Genomic DNA, 22,063 nt, shown 5'->3' on the forward strand with positions numbered 1-22,063 from the left:
AGTATAATAATTGCCTTTAATGTCTGTGACTGTATCTGGGGCTTTCCAGCTGGACAGATCTGTAGTCCATTCTCTCTAAATACTGTCAGTTCCAGGAACTATTTGGAAGGATTTTATGTGCTGAAAGAAGTGAGGAAAAATCAAGTTGATCCAAGTTTTGGCTTTGGCTCCACCAGTGAAAATCTAAATATTGTTGAGGTTGGCATGATTCTCCTTTGGATCCTGCCTTAACCCTGGCCATGTTCTCTTCTCTGTGTTTCTCACATTTCATACTGATGTATATGATCAGTCTGTACTCAAGCACGTCCCCTATACTTCAAGACATACCTTGTTCAGGTTTCGTGGGTACAATACCATCCTTCACTAGGCAAGCAGGCTGTAAAGCGGTCTCTTTGTCCTACCGCACAGTGCTGATTTAGGATGACATTTAGATTTGAAGTTTGAAGATTTCATCAAGCTTCGTTCTGTGCTGCGCATTAAAAATCACTGTATAAGTGTTATTTATTGTTCTCTCTTTTCTCTTTCTGATATATATTGCCTTGATTACTTGTTCCACCTGTGCTCTAATCTACTGTGTGAAGATGCTTCTTAAAAAAAAAAAAACTACTTCCCCCTCCCCCCATTAATCTACTTTCTGCTGAGTGACAAAAAGTTACCAGGCATCACAAATCACTTTTTCCCTGATACTAAGCTGCACTAGTGACAAGCATGGAAGATGAATTATGTTAAAAGCAAAGAGCCTTTTATTGCTCAGGAGAAGGCAAGTTGCTTCAATCATTTGTGAAACCTGTGCAGTGACTGCTACTTTTATAGCTGTTCTCTGGCTTTCTGTGCCACAGGTGTAAAATAGTAGTGTTACCATAGAGATTATCATAGTAGGTGAAAAAGGACTCCTTAGGTCGATTTAGAAGCAAGTTCATTGGTGCAATGGTTAGGATATCTTCAGTAGTGTCAATGGAGCATCGATGTCACTGCAGTAAGTGTTGTGCACCAAATGCTTATCCACGGCCAGAGCACTGGTTTTGGCTGCATCAGAAAAGAGAGAAATCAAATTGTCAGGGTAGTTCAGGCTAGCTAAGTGAAGGCTACCTGAGCAACCCCTAAGCAGCCAAGACCATAATCTTTAGAAAACAGGGTTACATGGCTAATGCAGGTCCCATCCTGGTGATAGCTGCGATAGAAGGAGCCTTGCTTGGATATGGAGAGTCCAGAATGAGTTTTCAGGCTTAGCTATTTAAATAAATGGCATGTCTAGAAACTGATCACAATGGATTTAGGATTTGTCAAGGCAGGATCACTTTGGCATCTACAATGAAGTTTTCTGTACTCTGCAGGACAGAAGCAATCTTCATTAAACCTCTGTTTTCATCATCTTGCTTACATCTGTCGATGCTGATTATGGCCCTTAACTGTGGCTACTTTATTTCTTTATTTACTGCTGGAGGCAAAATGTCAGCAAAGGAGCTGGAGTTGCCATGTGCTTCTCTGTCGGATCATGTGTTAAGAAAAATAAAAGCACAATCAAAGTTACTTAATACACATGGTTCATCTAGATATCAGGAAAAGGTAAAGTGCTTACCATCCATTGGTTTGTTATGTTTTTCCAATGACTTGTTAATATGAGGTTTTAAAATCCAAATATAAATGCATTTGCAAACTGATTTGTATTAAACAGCTCAGCCTGTCTAAAGTTACAAAGAGAATTATTTTAAAGGTGCACCTGGAAACCGAGATAGAATAACCCTGTATAACTAGCAGCTTAGGGACCGAGTACAATTATAGCATAGTTTTGCTTTAAAAAAGCTCTGGTAATGACCATTGCATTCATACTCAGTAATTCCTTATTTGTGTTTTGGTTATGGAAAAGCTAATTATACTCAGTACAAAAAACGTATTTGCAGGACTCAGCAAAGCTAGGTTTTATAGTCCTTGTGGACAGCAGCTGCAGGCTATCAGTCTGGACTCTTGATAAATGCTTCTGACATTTCCTACAGACACCCTTCACAAAAAAAAGGCTTTTTATTTATTCTCAAATGTTGAATTCTGCATTATTGATCAGGTGCCATTCATTAAAGGCTGCTACTTGCTAGAAAGTATTACCCAGTCCCTAAGCTACACATCACATAATGAATTATTCCATTGAAGAACGGCTATGTTAAAGGAATGTTAAGGTTGCGCTCAAAAGTCAGGAAATGGCAGCTAAGGTTGAAGATGATGTGAATTTTGCCTGAATTAGGATTGCAGAATTACTGCTACAAAGAAGGCTAACAAGCGCTGGATATCCATTCTAGGGCAAGTGGTTAGTTACTCGTTCTGTCCACAAACCTTGGCATTATTTATTACAGTGTTTAACAAGGCAGCAAGCAGTGGATGAAATCGTTAGTGGTAAGAGTCACAAGGCAGATGGGTACTTTGATGGCTGTTTCTCATTGCTACAAGGGTTGCATTCATCAAGGAAGAGGGTCAGTAGCAACCTTACTCTATAAACCACAGCTGAGAGTTAAAGAAGGTAGTGGCTCCCTGTGACGTTAGGCAAGTTCCATTTGTCAAAGTACTGGCTCTGTTTAGTTCTCCCCTGGGGTCTCTGTTTAGTCTTCTTGCTGTCTTTTCGGTTTACCTGCCTTTTTGGTTTGGGTATCATATTGCTTCTATTATCTAGCTAGTTATGTTCAATACAAAAAAACATGTTTGCAGGACTGAGCAAAATTGGATTTTCTAGTTCTTTGCAGTTGCTTTTGCCAGTAGGCTAGCCAGGTACCACATCAGCTGTGTCCATGACGCAAGGAAAGCTTTACAGTCCTAAAGTTTTGGTTCTGTGATCGCACACAGGATTGATACTAAGCAGACCTTATCATCCTCCTTGCTTCTTTACACGGCAGCACAGGATGCAGTGGCGTTGAGCTACACCATAGCCAGCTCAGATGCATGCCAAGGAACCAATACTGCAGAGTGTACCACAGAGATCACTTGCACCAGCAGTGCAGAGCTAGCTGATATGTCCTAAGTAAGACCTTCTTTGTACTGCCAGGAGCCATGCTTGTTGAGTCTCAGCTGTTATGAACAAATCTGCCCAGGAGTATGAGTGCCTTGGATTTGCTAGCCATCAGGGGTAAGAATCAGGTTGTAGTGCCTTCTAGTGGTTACTGAAAATTTCAACTGAATGCTCATTATTGGTCAGAAAGCAATATGGACTAGTGAAGAGAGGAATAAAGAACAAAATAGACAAGCTGTTTATGCTACTTGATTATTTAGAAATGTAATGAGCATCTGTATCATGAATGTTATGCACCATCTCAAAAAGAGCAAAGTAGAACAGAGAAGACAGAGAAGAGCAGTAGGGACAGCAAAGGATTTGGAAGACATGAGGAACAGCTCGAGCTTGGCTTGGAACAGGGACAGTTGAGGAGAGACATGATAGAGTGCTGTACGACTGTGAGTGACCTGCAGAAGTTAAGTAAGTAGGTATCATCACCTCTGATTGAAAAAACTAGGTATCATCAAATGAAATAAGCAGGTAACAGTCTCAAAACAAATAAAAGAAAGAGGTTCTTTATGAAATATGCAAGTAAGGCATGGAAACCCTTGCCAGAAAAATGTGGGTGCTAAAATCTTACATAGGTTCAAAAAGCAGCTGAAGGGACTGAGTGAGTGTTCAGGCAAGCAAAATTCATTGAGAACTATTAATACAAAGATGACTGGCTCAGTAAGTTTGTGAGCTGCAAACTGCTAGCAGAGGGGAATATTCTTGGGTAATATCATTCTTGGCTTGCTGTTACATTCTTCCCCTGACATCTGTCATTAGCCGCTGTTCTTACTGTTCTTTTCCCCAAACTAAATTCCCTAGATGTGGGTGGGACCAAAGAAGACTTGGGGAAGAGAGAAAAGATTACTGGGACAAAAATGAAAAGAAAAAAAAAGAAAGGGGAGAGAGTTAAAGGACTAAAATGTGGAACAAAGGGAGATACTAAGAATAGTGCTCTGATGGTTACCCAGCGCTCCCTGGATGTGTCCAAGGGACTGGTGGACACTACCTGGGATGCTGTGCTCAGGAGGGATCAGAAATCGATCTCTCTGTGACTAGCATATCCCTCCCTCAAACTTCCTCCTCCTTGTTCATGTGCAGCTAGTTTAGCTGTGATCAGAAGGAGACTGGTGAAGAAGTCTCACAACTGAGGGGGCTTCAGCTGGGGAGGGTAGAAATAAAAAAGCTTCAGGAGGAAGAGTAGCCAGAACCTCAGCAGGGGATTCTGGGGGAGCTGGAAGAGGCAGCCTGGTGTACTTTATGTACATAGAGGAGACCTTTCGGGATCACTCCCCCTGAAAGGACTAACAACCCACAAATGGCGCTGTGAACGTGCCCAAGCTCGATAATATCCCTGGTGTACTGCAGATTAGGTTCAGAGAACAAGCTCGCCTGTCAGGGCATGTGGCTCTCTTTGATAGCATGAGTTCCCTGCTTTGTGTCTAGGTGGGACACAGGATCAAGGAAGTAGACCAAGTGGCCCGTGAGCCATGCAGGCATTGGCGTGGCCCAGCTAGGAGGCTCACCAGCTGGGGGTCAGCACAGCCACTGCAGTGGTGCGAAGGGAGGAACAGCTGGCGAGGCTCATAGGGCAGACTGGTCTCTGTTGGAGATGGGCTGCTACAGAGTTAAGTGAACCTTTGGATTCATCAGATAAGGTCTTACGTTCTGTTCATTTGTCCCTGGCACAGTAAATAATCCCGTTTGTTTCAGAGGCGTGCAGAATCAAGCCCACCATAAAAATCTGTTCCACAGATTTCAGTTAAAGCTCAACAAATGTATTTTTAATTATAGACAATATATAGCATTACAAATGGATCTCATTAATTCTAAGTGGCTGGCTGCTTGGGCTCTGTAGCTATTTTTCCTCCCTGTACCGCTGCCAAAGATAGAAGCATGACGGTAGTATTAAATGGGATATAACATGTAAAAAAGGTATAATTTAATATCATATTTCTGTCCTCAGAAACATTATAGCCTACAGTTATGGGACTGCAGATAGTAGTCTGTTTAGATTATACAAGCATTTCCTGGGATCTTGGCTGGTTCGTTTGTAGTTACGCTTTATTTCTGCAGTTGGAAAATGAGCATGATTGTAAATGTATGTCACAGTCCTGTCAGAAGCCCTTGTAAAGCAGTCTATGATCCGCAGGTGGATGGTGCTGTAACAATGTAAATCACGTCATTGCTTGGATCCAGAACCCGGTTTAATTGTTTCCTCCCTTACTCATTTCATTTTTTTTTGGTGGTTGCTAACTAAGGTCAAATTCTGATTTTGTATGCTATCAGGTAAATGAGGAATTATTTTGTTGAGGTTGATGACATTACATGGGTAGGAAACTAACATAAATGTGCTCAGGACATAGTGTGGATGTGAAAAAGGCCAAGACCCCTTTGTTTGATCAGGAAAAGGACATTACCCGCCATTTTAGAGCAGGACCTAAACCTAACTTCAGAAACTTCTGTTTCTTTCCTTTGAAAGCAACGTATTAAATTTCTTGCTAAAGCATCTAATCCTTGAAATCTCTGCTGATTGTTTCATGCCACAAACACCACTGAATGGGGTGTTATGCTTCCCTTCTAGAGACTAGATTTCTTCTCTGTACGCCCAAACATATATTAGGTATCTCGCCTAAAATGGTAATTCTGTCTCCTTCCATTTGTATGGACTCTATTTAGCAGAGTTGGCCCCTTGCTTTCATCATTAATAGATGCTCTAGCACTTGGGATTCTTTTTCTCCCCATGAATTCCCTACTCAGTACTATGAACTATTCCTTTTATTTAGTGGCTATCACTACCAGCTGCCACTCCAAGGCTCTGCACATCTTTTTCCACACTTTTCTGCGTTAAACTGCAATTTGTCACCTCTTCCAGCTTGGCTTAAATAATGTAAATCCTTCTTATCTGATTGCACTGCTGCTCATTATTTATGGTGCTCTGCCATACAATGTCATGTGTAGACTGGGGAATCTTCTTTTGTATGCAGTCATGGAGATCATCTTTATAAATAATGAAAAAGCTTACAATTGTGATTATACGTCTTCTGTGCAATACTTGTGTGTCCTTTGTCTCTCTAACACTGAAAAGAAATCTCAAAGGCATGCATAACAGAAATTTTGTCTTTTAGTCTCATTCTTTCCATTGAAATTCTTGTTTCCTTAGACAAAAATCAGAGAGCCTTGTTCACCTGAGAGTTCCTACTCGCTTGAGATTGTATAATTCAAGATACCACCTTTTCTCTGGAGATGGGGTAGCCTGTCTGCTTAAACTTAGCAAGCCACATCCTGTGCATCTTTTTCATAGCTTCACAAAAAGGGAAACTGCAGCTCCTAGAAATTTTATAGTAAATGTAATTATCAATGAGTGTATATGAGATGTTGCTATTGTTAATAAAACATTTTCTGTCAACACCAGGTCCTTGTGCCAGCAAAGTCAGTACAGTTCTGTTTTACTGGAAGAGCAGGTTTCTAAAAGGAAACGAATACAGCAGAGCAAAGCCGCCTTAAGTCTTTCTGCCCTGCAGCAGATGTAAGCATGGTCTATGAGAAAGAGCCAAGTGACTCCCCCCTGTCTGGTAGCCTCATTCCCAGTGGTCTGATGGGAACCCACTGTAGGCAGAAAGAGCAATGGCAGCCTTGTGATGGATCTCGAGAGCAGAGAAGTTCCCTTTGAGGGGCTGACCTTGCTGGTGTCGCAGGTGTGTGTGCTGCTGGGTTTTGCTGACCTGTCTGCAGGTGTGGAGATTCCCAGCCTAGCTGCAACATGAACAGAAACAACAACTGGCACATCAAATGCTCGGGAGGCCAGTACTGCACCACCTGAGTTTCTTGTATTTAACTTAAAGCAAGGGAAGTATGGCCACACTGTGCAAAATTATGTGGCTGTGATTGTAAAGTAAATTAAACAGGAGCACAAAACATTCCTGGGCCCTGGAATTCAATCATCTGTACTCTTAACATTGTTAACACAGTCCCTGGAATGGTGTTGGGCCACGAGACTGCTCTCCCAAACAATTTCCAGGTATAGTTCAAAAATTATCATGGCAACAGACTATTCTAGTAGACCATTTGGATGTGACCACGCAATATCAGAGGATGAGAGTTACATGGTGTGGATGCTGGCCATTTTGTGCCAGGGAGCAATCCTGGCCATGTTTTATTTATTAGTGTACATGTAGCCTCTGTATCTAAAGACACTTTTGAAAAGGCTGTATTCAGTGGAGAAAAAGGAGCATGAGATGTCCCATGCAATACTCGACGGAGGAGGAAGAGAAGCTGTGCTGGGAGAAGCTCTACTCTAATAGGTCACTGAAGTGAAGCGAAATACCTGTTTGGTTTTGAAAGGTGCAACACACAGATCACCCCACCCATGCCTGTCTGAAGTGCAGATGTCCCTCCAAGAGGTCAGAAAGAACCAAAAAGAAAATGAGGAACATAAAATCTGTTTGTGGCATGCTGGGAAACTTAGGGACAGATTGTTTCCATGACAGGAGAATGCTCGTGTCTTTTTCTTTTTTTTTAAACAGAACAAAGTTACAGTGGTCTTTATTAATCTTAACAAATGCTGAAGTAGCAATGTGACAGCTGAGTGAGTGGGCTGATGGGATGTACATGCTGGAGTCAGACAGTATAAGTACTTAGCACTGTCTTTCGCCCATGACAAAACTCAAAGCTATTGCTGGCACAAACAAGACAGAGTTCACTGAGCTGTGCCCTGTGACCTGAGCGTATTTTGTACCACATTTTACTGAGTTTATTATATCCTCTAATTAAACAAGGATACATTCATGATAAGGGTAAGTTCTTAGAATAATATTGTTGGTGCGAGGTTGCAGTACAGTTATACTAATTCCCATTATTGCTAGAAGTGCAAATTAGTTTTACTACTGTGCAGGAAGGGGGTGATGAGCTAGTAAAGGAAATGTTTCCTTACTCGTTTTACCAGTCACAGAAAGAAGGAGGGACGGTTGTAAAAAAGAGGAGACCTGTGAGCCTTAACAGAGTGATATTTTTTAAAAATTGTTTTCACTGCTTTTTCAAAAGAGTGTTTCACTGCTTTTAGTAACAGTAAAAGCCTTTTCCACACAATGTGAGTGATCAGGCCTCATTCTTTTCTGATTTGTGCTAATGTGAAGTACTGAAACCTGCAAGAATTGTGAAAAATGGAAAGAGGAGAATGAGGCCCAATTACACATACTTTCCTGACCAGTTTACACCCAGTATCATTTCCCTAGGATTTTTTTGCTGAATGTAACCAGGAGACTTCCACTAAAACGTTGTCCACTCACACAATTCTATATTTGTCTAATTTTGGCTCAGTCGGTTTATCTTGACCCTCCAGATTTCACTTTAGCATTATCAGTTAAATCTCTCATCATCTGCAAGGTAGATCCTTACCTGTTAAATGCTTAACAGAGGGTTTTCATATTCTCTGGGCACTGTAGAAAAGCTGCTAGCTTTACATCCATCCTGCGAAAGCATGTATGCGCATACGCGTTGGGAGGCCATAGTGTTTTGCGCTGTAGTGTTTTGTGGCTGGCTACAACAAAAATGTATGTCTGCCACCATTATTTACAGCTGTAACAGTGAGAGATTACAAAACCCACTCTTCATTAACCTCCAATAAGGCTGTTCCTGCAGCCGGTGATTGCCATTACATTGATGGAGTGCTAATACAGCTCAATAGCCCTGGCCAGGCTGTCTCTCGCCTGAATGCAGCACAGTCCCTGCCTCCCACCACTACACAGCACACGTCCGACAGAAGGTGCTGAAATGATTGATGGGAAAGGCAGCTCATAAAGGCAAGCACAGTGCCCAAAGCAACAGCTGTCGAGCCCCATCCCTGCAATAATTAGATAAATGAGCCCCAAACGAAATCTTACAGGCGAGAGTAGAAGGAAGTGATAATATCGCTGCCGTCAATCTCTGATTGCTTGTGTCGCCTCATTCCAGCCTCTGCTTGTGGTTATTAGCATTTGACGCAGCTTACCTCTCCCATCTTCCGTACTTCCTTCACTCCCAGGCCTCCAGACAGACCCCTGCAGGCACAGGAGTCATGGGAGCGTCAGTGGCTGGGGCCGGACTGTGTTTTCTTTTTTTTTCTGACGGCAGCAGTTCTGCTTCCCAAGCCTGCTGAACCTTTATCCTTCTCTGCAGTGTGAGAACCTAACAAAAGGGCCATGGCAGGTCACAAATTGAGCTTACCAGGGAAAAGTCCTGCAATTAGCCAATTTTCTCTTCAAGAAATAATCGACCTAGTTATAGGGATGCAGAAGGTAAAGAAGCAGAGAGCAAGGAAACGTGGTCTAGGCATCTGAAATTGCAGCAGAGACAATTAAAAGGTCTGTATGTATTTTTACCATACAGAGGCATATTGATATTTCAGTAATTTCTCTGTATGTTCCCGTGATGCTACTAAATGGTACATATAAATGAACAGTGAGTTCTTAGTGCCAATAATTACCATGCAGAGAGAATATTGTGAAAATATATGTATATAAACACATACAATTTTCACAAAAAAAATTAAAAGAAACCTTGTTGATAAAATCTAAACAGTATACTTCTGATTCCACTTTCATTTGCACCGTTGCACATCAGGAGCAATATTCTGGAAGTCAGTGACTGTAAACTCATTCAAGAACAGAATAAATCCTCACAGGTAGAAACCAAAGTCCAGAGAAGTAAATGAAAGGGTTGCTGTTAAACTGAATAGTCCTCAAATAAAATCCTATGAACTCAAAGGGGAAAACACATTAAAAAAATGCTTCCAGCATGAGCAGAATTGAGAGGTGAAGTTATGTGCTAGAAAAGGCACAATAATGATTCGGAAAAAGTGACCTTTTCCTTTATTCATTCTCGCCACTTTTCAGATAGGGTAATTCTTGCTGAGTTCAGCCAGATTTGCATGAGAGTAAAATTAGATCAAAATTATGCCCAGGCTGTTTATTTTACCAGCAGCACATGTCTCAAGAGCGTGCTTTCATGTTTTCCTGTAGAAACAGTCAGAGAGGTGCGTCTAAGGCTGCATCTAAAGCTGATCACAGGGATTCAAATAAGAATGTCTGGCAGACTGAGTGGTCCCATAATCACAAGTGGTATCTCTTAAAACCTTCAATTACAAGAGATTAGTAGAGAATTGTAGCGCTGAACTAAAGGAGTAATGACACATAGGGAATTGAAGCGTAAAACCTGTTTTCTTCTTTTTAAGGAGAAGTTCAATTTATAGTTTATTTAAATATAAATTGCAAGCATAAAGTATGTTAGAGTCCTTCAACTTCACTGTTCAGTTAGTTTCAAATTAACTGTACTGCCTTTCTGTTTTCCCCAGAGCAGCGCTCTGATCTTCAACCAGTCTTTGCCTGAAATTGAACTGAAGTCTTCGAAGTCCATTAAATTCCTGTGCTGTCCTCATAGCTGAGTGAATTACTGCTCTCCTGTCTTCCCACTGCCTCCCGCATGGAGTGGATTGCAGGGGCCAACTCTGATTCTGAACCTTTTCCTTGCCACCCCCATTCATAAATTGCGTGAAAAGCTGTGAAATGAGAGAGTAGGAAGCCATGTTCTCCCATCGTTTCTACGACTGTAGCTTGGCTGATTTACTCTTTTCATAACCACTATTGAGAAATGTTTTGCATGAAATCCTTGGTTTTAGGTTACAGGCATAATAATATTTAATTATGAATTGCCTCTCTGATGGCAACTTAAAGCCCATTAACAATATAACTAAATGTATCACTACATTCACATGCAGTGAAATAAGCTGTGACTCAATCAGTTTTAGAGATGGGGAGTGTGAAACAAAGAGAGGGATCGTATCACTGTAGTTGACAAGCATACTGCAAATGAGGCACATCCGCGAGGAAGGGTCCTAGCTCCTGAATCTCTACCTGATTCCTTCACCTCAAGCTGGCCTGTCTTCTCAGAATATACCTCTAGCTCAGATGTCTTGTAGTCTTGTTTTAGGCTTCTTATGCTTACTGCAAAAAGAGTAAAGTTTTTAAAGTGTATGGAATTCTCTGCTTCCTTGAGGCAGCCTACAATGTAGACACTTGCATCTCAGCTAAGCATCTAGACTCTTGCGGTAGTACGGAGGGAGGAAGGAGCACTTGTGGAATTCAATTCATCTTTTCCAGGCAGGTATTACATGCTAAAGGGCCTAGTTCTTTCCATTGCCTACGAAGAGGGTCAGACAGCAGGCTCTGATGGACACATCTAGTGCTTACTGGTCTGAACTGAGGTGAGAGGAATCACTCACGATACAGCTGGGCCAAAGTGCACAGACATCTTCCTGCCAGCTGCAAACAAACCAGCCTCAGTCAGAAGCAGCCCACCTATCAGGGCAGCCACATATTATCAATAAAACATTCCTCAGCCATAGCAAATAGGAAGCATTGAATCTCAAAAAGTAAATCCCCAATGCACAAGAGATAGACATGTTTGTGACAGTGGGTTTTTTTTTTCTTGAAAATGTCTGTATTTGCTGGAGTTGAGGAGCCAAATGGTCATAAAGTTTGTGCTGTTAGACATCTCCTGGGACTCCTGAGTTAACTCTTTGTTATAGTGGTTCATTCAGTTTATTTGGTGCTAGCAAATCTTTAGGCTTTCAGTTAAATTGGTCTTTTACTCCAGGGAAAGAGAAACTTGATGCCTGAGTTTCTATCACTGTAGCTGTTGGAAGTTAGAAGGATTTACTATGTTACTTCAGCAACAAGAAGTGACAGGTATTATTCTGATTTTGTGTGTACAGGTTTAAATCAGGAACAGACAGTGATGTTATACTGGTACAAAACAGCTGTAGTTGAAGATAAAATTAAATGTTCGTATAATTTGAGGACAGAAAGGGCTGTTAGACTGCCTGTATATGATGGGCTGTTAAATTTCACCCACATTCTCTTACATAAAGCCCAAAGACACTTAGCCCTGGGGTATTCAGTTAGCTCTCCTTTGCTCACACGATTATCAAAGGTCTGCAGGCCATGGATTCGTAACAGCCAAAACTGCACATAAACATATAGGAAAAACACATTTCTAAAGCAGACCAAGTATTTTATTTAAAGTATTTGAAGTGTTGCATTTGTTTTGGTTTTCAGCAGTCTAACGTTCTGGATACTGGCATCTGTTTAAAACTGTGGGACACGGTAGAAAAAGCAAAATGGATCCAAAGGTGAAAATAGGAAAACAGTTCAAGACTTACATTGCTTTTTTTTTTTTTTTTCCTTACTTCTCTAGGACTCAGTACTGAGCTCCCTCCTTTCCCTGCTAACTTAGCTAGTGCCTCCCTTCTGCACTGCCAGGAGACCTAAAGTTGCAATAAACTGCCAAACCAGGCCAAGCTTGCACGGACCTACTGGGGGTGCTGCTGCCTTTGTCTGCAGCAGAAATGGCCTCTGCTTAAGGCTGGGCTTAGAAGAATGCTTTTGGTAAAATATTGGAAGTGGCTTTTTCAGTTAGGGGTCAGGGATTAGTTTTCATAAACAGCTGAGTTGAACAGTTGAGAACCCACACATCCCCCCCAAGCAATGTTTTTCTGCTTTCCATCAACTAATGGCATAAAACAGACAGAACTGAAATCATATGCACAGGTTCTTGACCATTTCACCATCTAATGACATCATTGTTTTCCTGAGTTAAAATATTTGGAGTCAAATTACCACTTTGACTCAAAAGCATAAAGAGAAGAGATCACAAAAATATTGAATGATCCTATTTAATTTCTAGTCTCATTGCATCAGCTTCAAAGGAGTTATGTCAAAAATGAATGCCCAGGTTTGACTTCTCAAAAGTGCTGATTCATTTTCATGTTGGATGAGCTTAGGCCAGCATGAAAGGAGACCTGCTTACAAAGAGCACCAGTTTCCATGAGGCTGACAGGAACTGCAGCCTTGTCTGAATTTTAGGGCTGCAACCTCCTAGCAGCATGAATCTCCCAATCCAACAACAGCTGTGCTCTCACCCTGTGGTGAGGTGACCCATCCTGGTCCCCTGCATGCCAAACTTGTGTGGGTTAGCTGCAAGTGACATATAGTTAAGGAGCATTTTACTCTTAAGATCTTCTAGCTGTGGCTAGAAGGCGGGAGTTGACACAGGAGTGACATTTGCCCTGTAAAGTTCAGGAACTCATGTGTCTGCAGGTAGTAAATTTATGGAAAAACCAAAGCCAGACTGATTATCATCAATTCTACTTATATCTAAATTGCTTACTAACAGGGCTAAGGATGCAGTATAACCTCATTAAATCCCTGAAGATGTATCTTAGTCTTAGAAATAACACCTTATTGTGTAGCCATTTAATGAGTTGTGAGCTAACATGTTTTAACAAATCTTTTATCGCTTATTACATTCCACTCCCTTGACGAGCATTTCAAAAGCTGACCATTAAAACAGGGCTCTTTTCACAACTCTTTGATGATGACACTTAGAACCAAGCACTTCATCTCTTTGCATTTGGATTAGAATCGGAAAGGTGTAAATTACAGATCTGGCTTTTATGTGCTTGCTTTATTGATCAGGCTACTTCGTAGAAACCACAGCAGTTCTGATAGCTTAGCAGCCTAGATTACCTTTCAGCTTTCTTAATTGGGCCACTGGGGTGCAGTTAATTTTCAATTTATATCGAGGGTAAGACAAGGTGATGTAATACCTCATCGTTGTACTTGAGTAACATGGGCACTAAAACACAACGATGTACCTCGTAATTATAAATACACAAGTTGCTTGTTGAAGTAGACGGAGAAGAGTTCTGGCTCTTTTCAGTGTGCATTTTAGGCCAAAATCTGTCTATAATCATTCCTGTGTCTTCACTGTTTTCCACTCAGCCACTAGCTACAGTAAAGCAAGTTAAGATTTGGCTCAGTGGAATTAGAAAGTTCATTCAACATACCAGATTCTAATACATCCAGCATGCTAATCAAATGTGGTCGTATTTCTGTTTGTTTGCTGAAAGGTCAAAGTCATGGTGCGCATTTCTTCCACGCTTGCCAGAGACACGTCGGAGTCCAGCTCTTTCTTAAAGGTTGATCCTCGTAAGAAGCAAATCACGCTGTATGACCCGTTGACCTGTGGAGGTCAGAACACCTTCCAAAAAAGGGGCAACCAGGTCCCACCTAAGATGTTTGCCTTTGATGCAGTTTTCCCCCAAGATGCATCACAGGTAGGCAAAGTATGATCAAAATAGTTGTCTAAACGCTAGGGCACACCAGAGCCAAATCCATTCCTTCTGCAACAGCAGTACTCTCAGTGGAGTTAGACCAGGAATGAATTAGGTCTAGCAATATCATCACTAGTGAAACCGGTTTATTAACTCATATCTGAATAACATAATTTTCTGATTTCTTTAATATTTACTGTAAATGTAAATTGCTCTTAAGAGTGTATGTGCAATAAATTGTGCTAATGATCAAAATGCTGTCTAGCAGGTGAGTCCTAGACATCAACAGGTCACTGTATCTTTTAAATTTGTTATTTGGTATTTATGTTGATCTGATCACAACTGCAGTTCTTTAATGCAATCCTCCATTCATTAAGAAGTCAAGGATTATTTATAGAGGGGTGTGTTGTATAGTCCATGATAGGAGGATGGGGATTTTAGTCCACGGATTATTTATAGAGGGGTGTGTTGTATAGTCCATGATAGGAGGATGGGGATTTTAGTCCACATGTGTCTATTGATGTGTACATATTCTGATCTCTCATTTTAATGAAACTCCTTTGGTGGTTTGATGAACTATATTACCCAAATATGGTGAAGAGGACAGTACAAGAGTGAAGTAACATTTTGAAATTTAATTACAAAATAGTACTATAAGGCTGCTTCTGTACTCATAAGCTAAACAGAGCTGGGACACAAGGCCAGCCAAAGCACTGGCATGCAATCAAATCATTGGCTCAATCCCTGACGCAGTTTTGGTCGGAGCAGCTAGCACTCCGCCAGACTAATGTCTGGACACAGCTCAGGAGTGGGATGGACCAGGGACCATCACCTACAGCTGTTTTGGGAGGTAAGAGAGTTCAGATTATAAACAGGAGCGATGTCATAGCAGTTGGCCTTTGAACAGTCCTTTTCCTGACCCATTTTGTTTACTATTATAGCGATAGCTTAAAAATGCCCACGAACTGGGAGAAGGTATGTGATCTATTACCAAATGCAAAGTGCTTTACATAAAAGGCCAAACTCTGCTAATTCTGACTCAGTTCCACCCAGTACTGATAGGCTCTTACTGCAGAACCACTCTATACTGTTCAGCATGCCTGAATCTGAAGTCTAAGAATGCTCAGCGTAGATTTGTATGACATACCTTTTCAAATACTGCTTCAAGATGGAGCCTGCTACTGCTAAAAGCTAAGAAGATTCATAGCAATGTAGAGAAAAATTAAGAAACGTCACTTAGGTATTACTTAAGGGCCTGTATTTTCTCCTTACATTCCTTACTTGCCTGCTAGTGGAATTGAACTGAGTCCATAATTCAAGAAATAATAGAGCTTGTTAAAAAATCTCAGTGTTTGATTCGTTTTAACCAAAAAAAGGATTTTTTTTGTAAAGTCTCCTTAATAGGGAGTTCTAGTAAATTAGCCACATCCTCTTACAATAGGTGTATTTCGTCTAACCCCACAACAGATTTTGATGCTTCAGCAAGTGAAACTTACCTGACACAGAGCAAAAGTCCTGCTTTATTTATTTTTACAGGTAATGTCATTACTATCAACAGTATAGGTCACATGAATGAGAGAAGCAGGATGAGACTTTTTGATACTTCATCAATTCTATCTATCTGGAGCACTAATGACATTATGACCATTCTTACTGAAAATACTCTATTGATTTTCCTTACTATTGTTAACAGTATTTTTTTTTTTTAATTTCCTGTGACAGGCTGAAGTATGTGCTGGGACTGTGGCTGAGGTGATCCAGTCAGTGGTCAATGGGGCGGATGGCTGTGTGTTCTGCTTTGGCCATGCCAAACTTGGTTGGTATTGTTAAAATTTCTCTATTTCAGCAGCAAAGTGAACATTTGTAACCCAAGACTGCTCGTGCTTTAGATCAAGGAGGACAAAGCTTCATTAGTCCATGCATAGTAATTGCATTGGAAAGCAGTATGCTGTGTGCATGACCTTGTACCACACTTTCACCTCCCATTTGGACATTTATTCACTTTGTTTTACATACTGCTTAAGTCTTGGACAGCATGCTTTTTAAAACAGAGATGGGTTTTGAGTTGTTTGTTTGTTCTGTCCTTTGCCTACTAAAGCAATTTTTAGCATTTTTTTTCAACTCTTAATGAATGATCCCGTATTGGTCTACAGTTTTACAAAGGTATCTCGTATTAGAGACTGTTTGACAAAATACCACTTTATTCAGCTGTGTAAAGCCTATGAGCATCTACTCAAGTACATGATGTTTGTGATGCCACTGTGCAAGTGTTGTGACCGGGCACTCAAATCCTGTTACATATGTTCTGTTACCTGTTTAGACAATTCACTCCTTACTAACCTTTTCGTATTCTGTCTCCAACAAGTACTATTCCAATGATTAACCGAATGGTATCAATGGATCAAAATTTGCTCTTTGCAAATGCTTGCATCAACAGCATTTCAGGTGCTCATGGAAAGACAATAAAAAGGAGAGTCGTCATCATCAACACATTATTTTGAAATAACTGCATTTCTAGAGTAATCTTATATTCTGTTCATCCTAATCTAGAGGAAGTATTTTGAAGCTACTAGCTCTCTAATGAAGAGGGCTGCACTGCAAGTCTGGGTGAAATGATCCCTATCCTTTTCTGTCTCAAAGAAACACGAGTGTACTTGTGTTATACACAACGCATGTGTACACGCAGCTTTAAAGGATACTTCTGTTTTTCACATGATTAAGAGAACAGACTGTATCAGGCTACAGTTAGGCAAAATTACAGGCAACAAAAGCTAGAGAGTACTGAGTGCTGCAGTGCTGCTAGCTGTGGTACAACGAGTGGAGCAGGGCCACCTGCCTGGCTAACTGCAAGGCCCTTCTGGACCACTCTCAGCTGCTTCACTAACCCTACCAACACCATTCGGCCATCTGTAGAAACACCCAGATATTGCCACAGATACCTACATAAAAATATTTTCTTTGCTGACCTTTTCCCACTTAGATTCAATGTATAAAAATTATGTATACCTTTGTCACTTGGTTTATAAATGTGGGAGATGTAGAAAACTTGCCTAAATACATTATATGTAATAACACCTAAAGCAGTATGAAATAGTGCTCTGTGTCTGTTCTTAATCAGCAAACTTTTGCAGCAGAGACAAGCCAGAACTATGACTGTAGAGTCAAATAATGGCAAACTATGGGAAAGTTTTGACGTAGATAAAATATTTCAGGTTATCAACCCATGTCTGCATTAAATCATTACCTGAACCTTTTTTTTTTCTGGGTAAAGTTATGCCTCTATGATCCTGGGGCCAGATTTATGTCAATCCTAAATCTAGTGTAATATAGTGCTTCCAGGTAAAATGATATCCAAAGTATACTGCACCCACAGTACTTAAAGCAGGGATTTTTAGAGGCCCGGGCACTCCTGCTGTGTCTGCTGTGTTCAACTCATCCCGCTGTTCCTTCTACGCTAGAGGTTGCAGCATAGGGACCTACAGTACTCTGCCTGGGGAACTGGGGATGTCAGAGGACTTTTCACCTTGTGCAGTGACAGCATGAGGAAATGCAGGTTTCGAATGCAGCTCAAGATTTCATCTGTGCATTTTAAATGCTATCAGTTGTCCATGTATTATTTGTTTGCCTGCCTGCCTGTCTTTCTGCTGTGCTGACTGTTGTTGTTATTGTAGCAAAGAAGTTCTCCTGAGGCTGTGTAGGATAATCTCACTTAGCAGAAGGCTTCCTGGGAGTGATGTTGTTATCTTTTCTCCCCTCCCCATTCCTGACAGGAAAGTCATACACCATGATCGGAAAGGATGATTCCATGCAGAACCTCGGCATAATCCCTTGTGCCATCTCCTGGCTCTTCAAGCTGATTAATGAGCGCAAAGAGAAGACAGGAGCCCGCTTTTCGGTCCGAATTTCTGCAGTGGAAGTGTGGGGGAAAGAAGAAAATCTTAGAGACCTGTTGTCAGAAGTGGCTACAGGCAGCCTGCAAGATGGTCAGTCCCCAGGCGTCTACCTTTGTGAGGACCCCATTTGCGGCATGCAGGTGAATCAGAGATTTACATTTGACACATTGAAACAAGCAACGTAGGGTTTTTGTTTTTTCTGAGCTACTGAGATGGTTCAAATTCAAGAACTACCCAGAGCATAAAGTTTATAGACTTGAAAGTGTTTACTTTAAAACATACAAGAGCTTTATGACCTGCAGCTGCAGGGCCATCTGCTCTCGTGGCCTAAATATTTGTACCTCTGGTATAACTGATGTTGAGCAGGGGCCTGTGTTTGCAATAAAACGTGAAAACATTCAGTGCAAACAAAAATTCACCTCCTTCAAAAAAAAAAAAGTGTGATCCCTCTTTTGTAAAACAGCAAGCTAAAATATTTACAGTACTGCACAAATAGCTGGAGGCCATTTATATGGCTGTTTATCTCTTTATAAACTGCATTATTTATAGCACTTGCATTAGTAATGTTGTAGGAAGCATTAATCGCTACTTATTAATTGCTGCCAAGAAATAAATTCCTGAGCTGGGCAAGCCAAGAATAACTCCAACTCTAAACCTCAGGTTTGGAGGTTTAGCAAGAAGGACTAACTGGCTCATATATTTCCTGGGTAGCCACTAGAAAGTGTCAGCAGCCCTAAATGATTTTTTTCTCTTGGTGTGGGAGGAAAAAAGGCTTATTCTTTCTGTTTGCAGTCTGGGATGGAGTGAATCTGGTTTTTGTATGAGTAGATGAAGAGGGGGCAAACTAACAGGTTGGAGCTTGGATACATACCTTCAACCTTAAAGGCAATGGCAGCTCTCGTCCAGAAATTGTAGGCAGAACACTACCTATTCAAGAATGGGGAAAAGGAGGAAGGAGGGAACAGACCTACAGGATAATGTACCCTATATCCAGCTGCGAGGATCTAGAAATCATGTTTCTCATCCTTCAAAATCATGAGATTTTTGAAAGCAAGTAGTAAACTTTGTGTTTTATCTCTTTGTATTGTAAGCCTTTTGGACGTACTTAGATCCTTTTCTCAACCTTTTGTGTTCTACCCAGGAACTATAAAGTGGCTTTTAGGTTTTAAATAAGAATTAGCACTCTCATTCTCATTGACTCCTGGTGTTAGTGCTTTACGAAATACTTAAGAGTATCATTCGAGATCTCACCCCCTGGTATCCAGTAATGAGTGCAATCCAGTGAGCGTAAGATAGGCGCAAGTCTTCACTGTTCCCACTGGGATGATATATGGGCCAGTTATGATCTGGATTAGCATATGTATCGATGTTACATAACTGTATCAACTGTCTCCTCTTTAGAGCTCAGTTCTTCACTAAGGTCTTTAAGCACAATAGCAATAACAACAAACAGTCCATTGTTGCATGTTGTTCACGCACATACAGACAGAACAACAATATACAAATGAGCCATTTTAGATCAGTACAAAAAAAAATAGCTTCCGTGGGAGATCTATGTCTCTCTGCAATGTAACGGACTGAACGAAAGTTGTAGCAAAAAGGCCTTTTTATTTGTATGCCTTTAGAAATGTAAAGGTACATACAAGACGTAGTGACATTCTGGAGTCACGTGTCCTACAGATGAATTCTCAAAATCCTCAGATGAAAAGTTCTGTGAAAGGCAGGATATTATAACCATATAGATATGCAAAATCAGCAATGTGTATAGCAAATGAATAATCACCATATGCCATACTGTCTGTCATTGGGCCTTTCCAAGTATGCACATTTTCTTGTTGCTTACATTAGTGAAATCACTCTAAAGACTGGCCTGCTTTCTGCTTATTTTTTAACTCCTTATTGGCCCCGCTCTCGTTTTAGAGAAAACTTAGCTTTTAGCTCTTATTATGTGATTCATTGCAGAACCTCAGCAATATACCTCCTCAAGCTGATAAATGAATGCAAAGAGAAGACGAGAGCACTGTCTTCTTTAGGGAGAACTTAATTTTTAGCTGTATTACATCGCACAGAAACAAATCCTAAGAATGGGAATTCCTCACTGAATCTGAGCCAGACAAAACAGGTCTATCCTATGGGCTGAGGGCCAGCTCTGCCTACTGCCAAAGCTAATGCCATCCGATTACACCGTCACATGTCCCTTCCACAGACAGACTAATCTTAGGTGACATGAAGCACACATGCATACCTTACATTGTCGTAGGTTAATAATATCTGCCCTCATATGCTCTCTATCATTTTGGAGAGATAAGAGCAGGCTGGTGACTGTGATTGAGGTCCAGCAAATGTGAATGTATGTACATTACCTGTCCTGTTCCATGTAATGGATTGCTCCGTCTCTTGAGCAGGTGCAGAAGCTTAGAGGATGAAGGGGCAAGAAAATGCCTTCTCTTCTGCACTGCTCCCCACATGCTCTGGGGGCTGAACCCAGGCTTCCGACCTGTTACTTCCCAGGTTAATCCGCAGAGTGCTCCCTCCTAACACTTGATGAAGGGTAACATACTCCTGCCCCTGCCCAGCTGCACCAACTGTGGGTTTGGGAATTTTGTGTCTTCAACAACCATTTGTTTCTCTCTTAACCGTAAGGACACAGGCAGTGCAGCAAAACAAACAAACAGAGGCGCCAGCAAAAATAATGGGCTCCAATGAATGGCTTAAAATTCTAGTGAAGGAGTGAGCTTATGCATCTCTGTCCAGCCCCCAGGACAACTGCCACTAGAGATACTGTGAGTAGGAACCCTCAAAAGCCTGGATTCATTTGTAGGGCTCCTGAAGGAGGTGGTACCATCACTCTCAGTGTCAGGAGGGATGAGTTAGCACGTCTGATTTGGTAGGGCATTTCCTCCTTTTCAGTCCTGTCAGAAGCCAGTGTATCAATGGTGTGCTTTGACAGCAGTATGTTTTCTGATAGCATGGAATTCTACTGGAGCTTCTAGTTGATTTTTAATTTGTATTAACGTGCAGCTTCAGAATCAGAGTGAGCTCCGGGCCCCAACTGCGGAGAAGGCTGCTTTCTTCCTCGACGCAGCTATTGCTTCCCGTCGCAGCAGCCAGCGAGACTGCGATGAGGAGGATCACCGCAACTCTCACATGCTCTTCACTCTGCACATCTATCAGTACCGAATGGAGAAGAGTGGCAAAGGCGGAAGTAAGCTGTTCTCTTCTTCCCTCCTATTTCCTTAGCTGCCTCAAAATTGGCTTTACATAGGCCTTTAAACAATGTTCTTTCTTTAGCGGTGAAAATTAGCAGAGTTCTCCGTTCAGAATGGGGTAGGCCCACCTACACCAACAGGCTATTTACCTCTCTAGGAAGATCCAGCAAAGGCCAGAAATGACTGAAGATAATCAATATCAGTTGTCGATTTAGTTGCTTTTGTGGAAGCATTAACAGTTGACTCTCAGCACAATGTGGGCCTCCACATACAAACAAAAAACTACTCTTCAGAATGGCTTTTAATATTGCTTCTATCGATAGCTGCAGTGCTGAGGTTACAGGTTAAAGTATTATGGAGATGGGGATTCCCTGCCACCGTTATGTCAGCTGTTCTAGTTCAGCACCTAAGCAGGGCAGAGTATGTAGAAGCTGAGGCCAGTGCACAAACTGGAGCTTTTATTGGCGAAAATTTAGTTGCTGGCCCAACTCCATATGCGCAGAACTCTCTAGTGCTTCTTCGGGAAGGCTCTGTGCTGTGAGTTTGCTCCCTCTCTTTGCCATACGTGCCTTAACTGATTCATAAGTCTATATATCAATGTTCCTTTTGTAAATGAAGAGAATCATACTTCGAGCCATGAAGTACGAGCCATGCCTGCTCATGTTTCTATAATTGTCAAAGGTTTCATTCGATTTACACTGATCATGTAGATTTCTAATTTTTTGTTACATTTACAGTCTGTTTCCAGTCTCCCAGCCAGATTTTCCCATTGAAAAAATTTTTTTGATTG

The 22,063-nt window shown here is 41.3% G+C and overlaps 1 protein-coding gene across 2 annotated transcripts in view; it reads left to right on the forward strand.

The window, feature by feature from the left end:
* KIF26B (kinesin family member 26B) overlaps positions 1-22,063 on the forward strand; it is a 316,787-nt gene that overhangs the window by 229,794 nt on the left and 64,930 nt on the right. For both annotated transcript variants that reach the window (XM_068939319.1, XM_068939320.1), the window contains 4 exons: positions 13,968-14,174; positions 15,894-15,987; positions 17,942-18,204; positions 21,086-21,269. In XM_068939319.1, coding sequence (XP_068795420.1) covers positions 13,968-14,174; positions 15,894-15,987; positions 17,942-18,204; positions 21,086-21,269 — 748 coding nt within the window. The remainder of the gene's footprint in view (positions 1-13,967; positions 14,175-15,893; positions 15,988-17,941; positions 18,205-21,085; positions 21,270-22,063) is intronic.

This window comes from Struthio camelus, chromosome 3 (genome assembly GCF_040807025.1).
Source record: "Struthio camelus isolate bStrCam1 chromosome 3, bStrCam1.hap1, whole genome shotgun sequence".
NCBI lineage: Eukaryota > Metazoa > Chordata > Aves > Struthioniformes > Struthionidae > Struthio > Struthio camelus.